This window comes from Pteropus vampyrus, unplaced genomic scaffold, assembly GCF_000151845.1.
Source record: "Pteropus vampyrus isolate Shadow unplaced genomic scaffold, Pvam_2.0 Scaffold563, whole genome shotgun sequence".
NCBI classification, from domain to species: Eukaryota; Metazoa; Chordata; class Mammalia; order Chiroptera; family Pteropodidae; genus Pteropus; species Pteropus vampyrus.
In genome coordinates this window covers 559,322-560,736 of record NW_011889344.1, presented here as the reverse complement: position 1 = coordinate 560,736, position 1,415 = coordinate 559,322, and the positions used below count along the sequence as shown (strand labels likewise).

The window sequence follows — 1,415 nt, the reverse complement described above, 5'->3', positions numbered from 1 at the left end:
AGGTCCCCAGGCCCGTGGAGACACAGGCCTGGCCCAGTAGGTTTTTAAGCCCTTGGACGCAACCCCGCCCCAAAGAACAGGGCCACATGTGGATGGGGCGGGTCCTCACATGGTCAGCAGGGGGCGCAGGAGCTGGGCACGGACCGGCGCCACTGGGCAGGCAGGGCGCCCCGCAATGGCTGGGGACAGGTAAAAGTGTGGGAGTAGGGCTCGGGCCATCGCGTGGGCGACGCCGTGGGTGTAGACCCTGGGGGTCTGGGGACGGGATAGAGCACTCAGCTCGCTCTCCAGTCACGGAAATGAGGCTCGGCGGGGGGTCCAAAGAGAAACCCCCAAACCGCGTGACATCCGTGCCAAACTGAGCCTGTGCGCGTACTGTCCACACACAATAGGTGCCCAACAGACACGGGACGGGGACGCTGGGCAAGGTGCGGGAGGCAGCTGGTCACAGGGTGGACAGGACGCCCGCCCGCACGTCAGGGCCTGGCGTCCAGCCCAGCACCAACATCACCTCTGCAGCACCGACCTGCCCGGCCGCTGAGCACAAGACGGTCAGCGTCTGCCTGTTTCAAAACTGAACCACCACGAGAGGCGGGCCCTCCACCCTGTGCCCGGCCGCCCTGGCCAACGGGGGTGGGGGGCTGGAGAGGGACAGAAGCAGCAGTCCGAGGGCCAGACGTCTGCAGTCCGGGCCGGGTGGGCCCTGCGCCCCGGAGTCCCCTCCGCGGTCACTGGGCCATCTGCACCACGACGGCTCTCCAGGCTTTCTCCTTGTCGAATTCCGGCAGGGGGCTTCGGGCCACCTGCGACAAGACAGGCAGAGGGCTCGTCCTCCCACCGCCCGGAGGAGGCTGAGCGCCCCCTGCAGCCTGTGCCCCTCGGAGGAGAGCCCCTGGGCCCTGCCCACCCCACCACCACCCCCCTCCACCGTTCGGCTCCACGCTGCGTCCCCTGTGGGAGCAGAGCCTGGGCTGGCGGTGAGCTCTCCCTGCCGCCCACGAGCTCACTGGCTCTGGGGTGAGGACACTGGTCCAGTGAGCTGGGAGAAAGGGGCTCGGGGGCACAGCACCAGCTCGTCAGGCCTCTGCCTGCTGGTTCTCTGGGGCCACGGGCCGGCGCCTGGCAGGGCCAGCGTCTGCATACAGCAGGTGCTTGCTAAGCGCTCGCTGGCCAGGATGACACGCAGCACAGTGCAGGACCCAACGGGGCCTCTAGGTTCCTCCTGGGGGCGGGGGACGATGCCCCCACAGAGAAGGGGTCTGGATCTGGCCTAGGACTGTGGAAGCTCGGCAGGGGCCTAACTGGGGAAGGAGGGTGCTCGTGGTGGCAGCCACCAGAGACATCTCGAAACGAGAAGCAGCTGCTCCGTGATGGGCGGAACCAGCAGGTGTGGATCTGGGCAGGGCTCCTTCACC

The 1,415-nt window shown here is 68.1% G+C and overlaps 1 protein-coding gene across 1 annotated transcript in view; it reads right to left on the bottom strand.

Moving 5' to 3' along the window:
* Positions 1-728: 728 nt before the first annotated feature.
* Positions 729-1,415, bottom strand: part of MLC1 (megalencephalic leukoencephalopathy with subcortical cysts 1) — a 21,418-nt gene continuing 20,731 nt past the window's right edge. The window contains exon 12 of the mRNA XM_011384185.1: positions 729-803. Within this exon, the coding sequence (XP_011382487.1) occupies positions 729-803 (75 nt within the window). The remainder of the gene's footprint in view (positions 804-1,415) is intronic.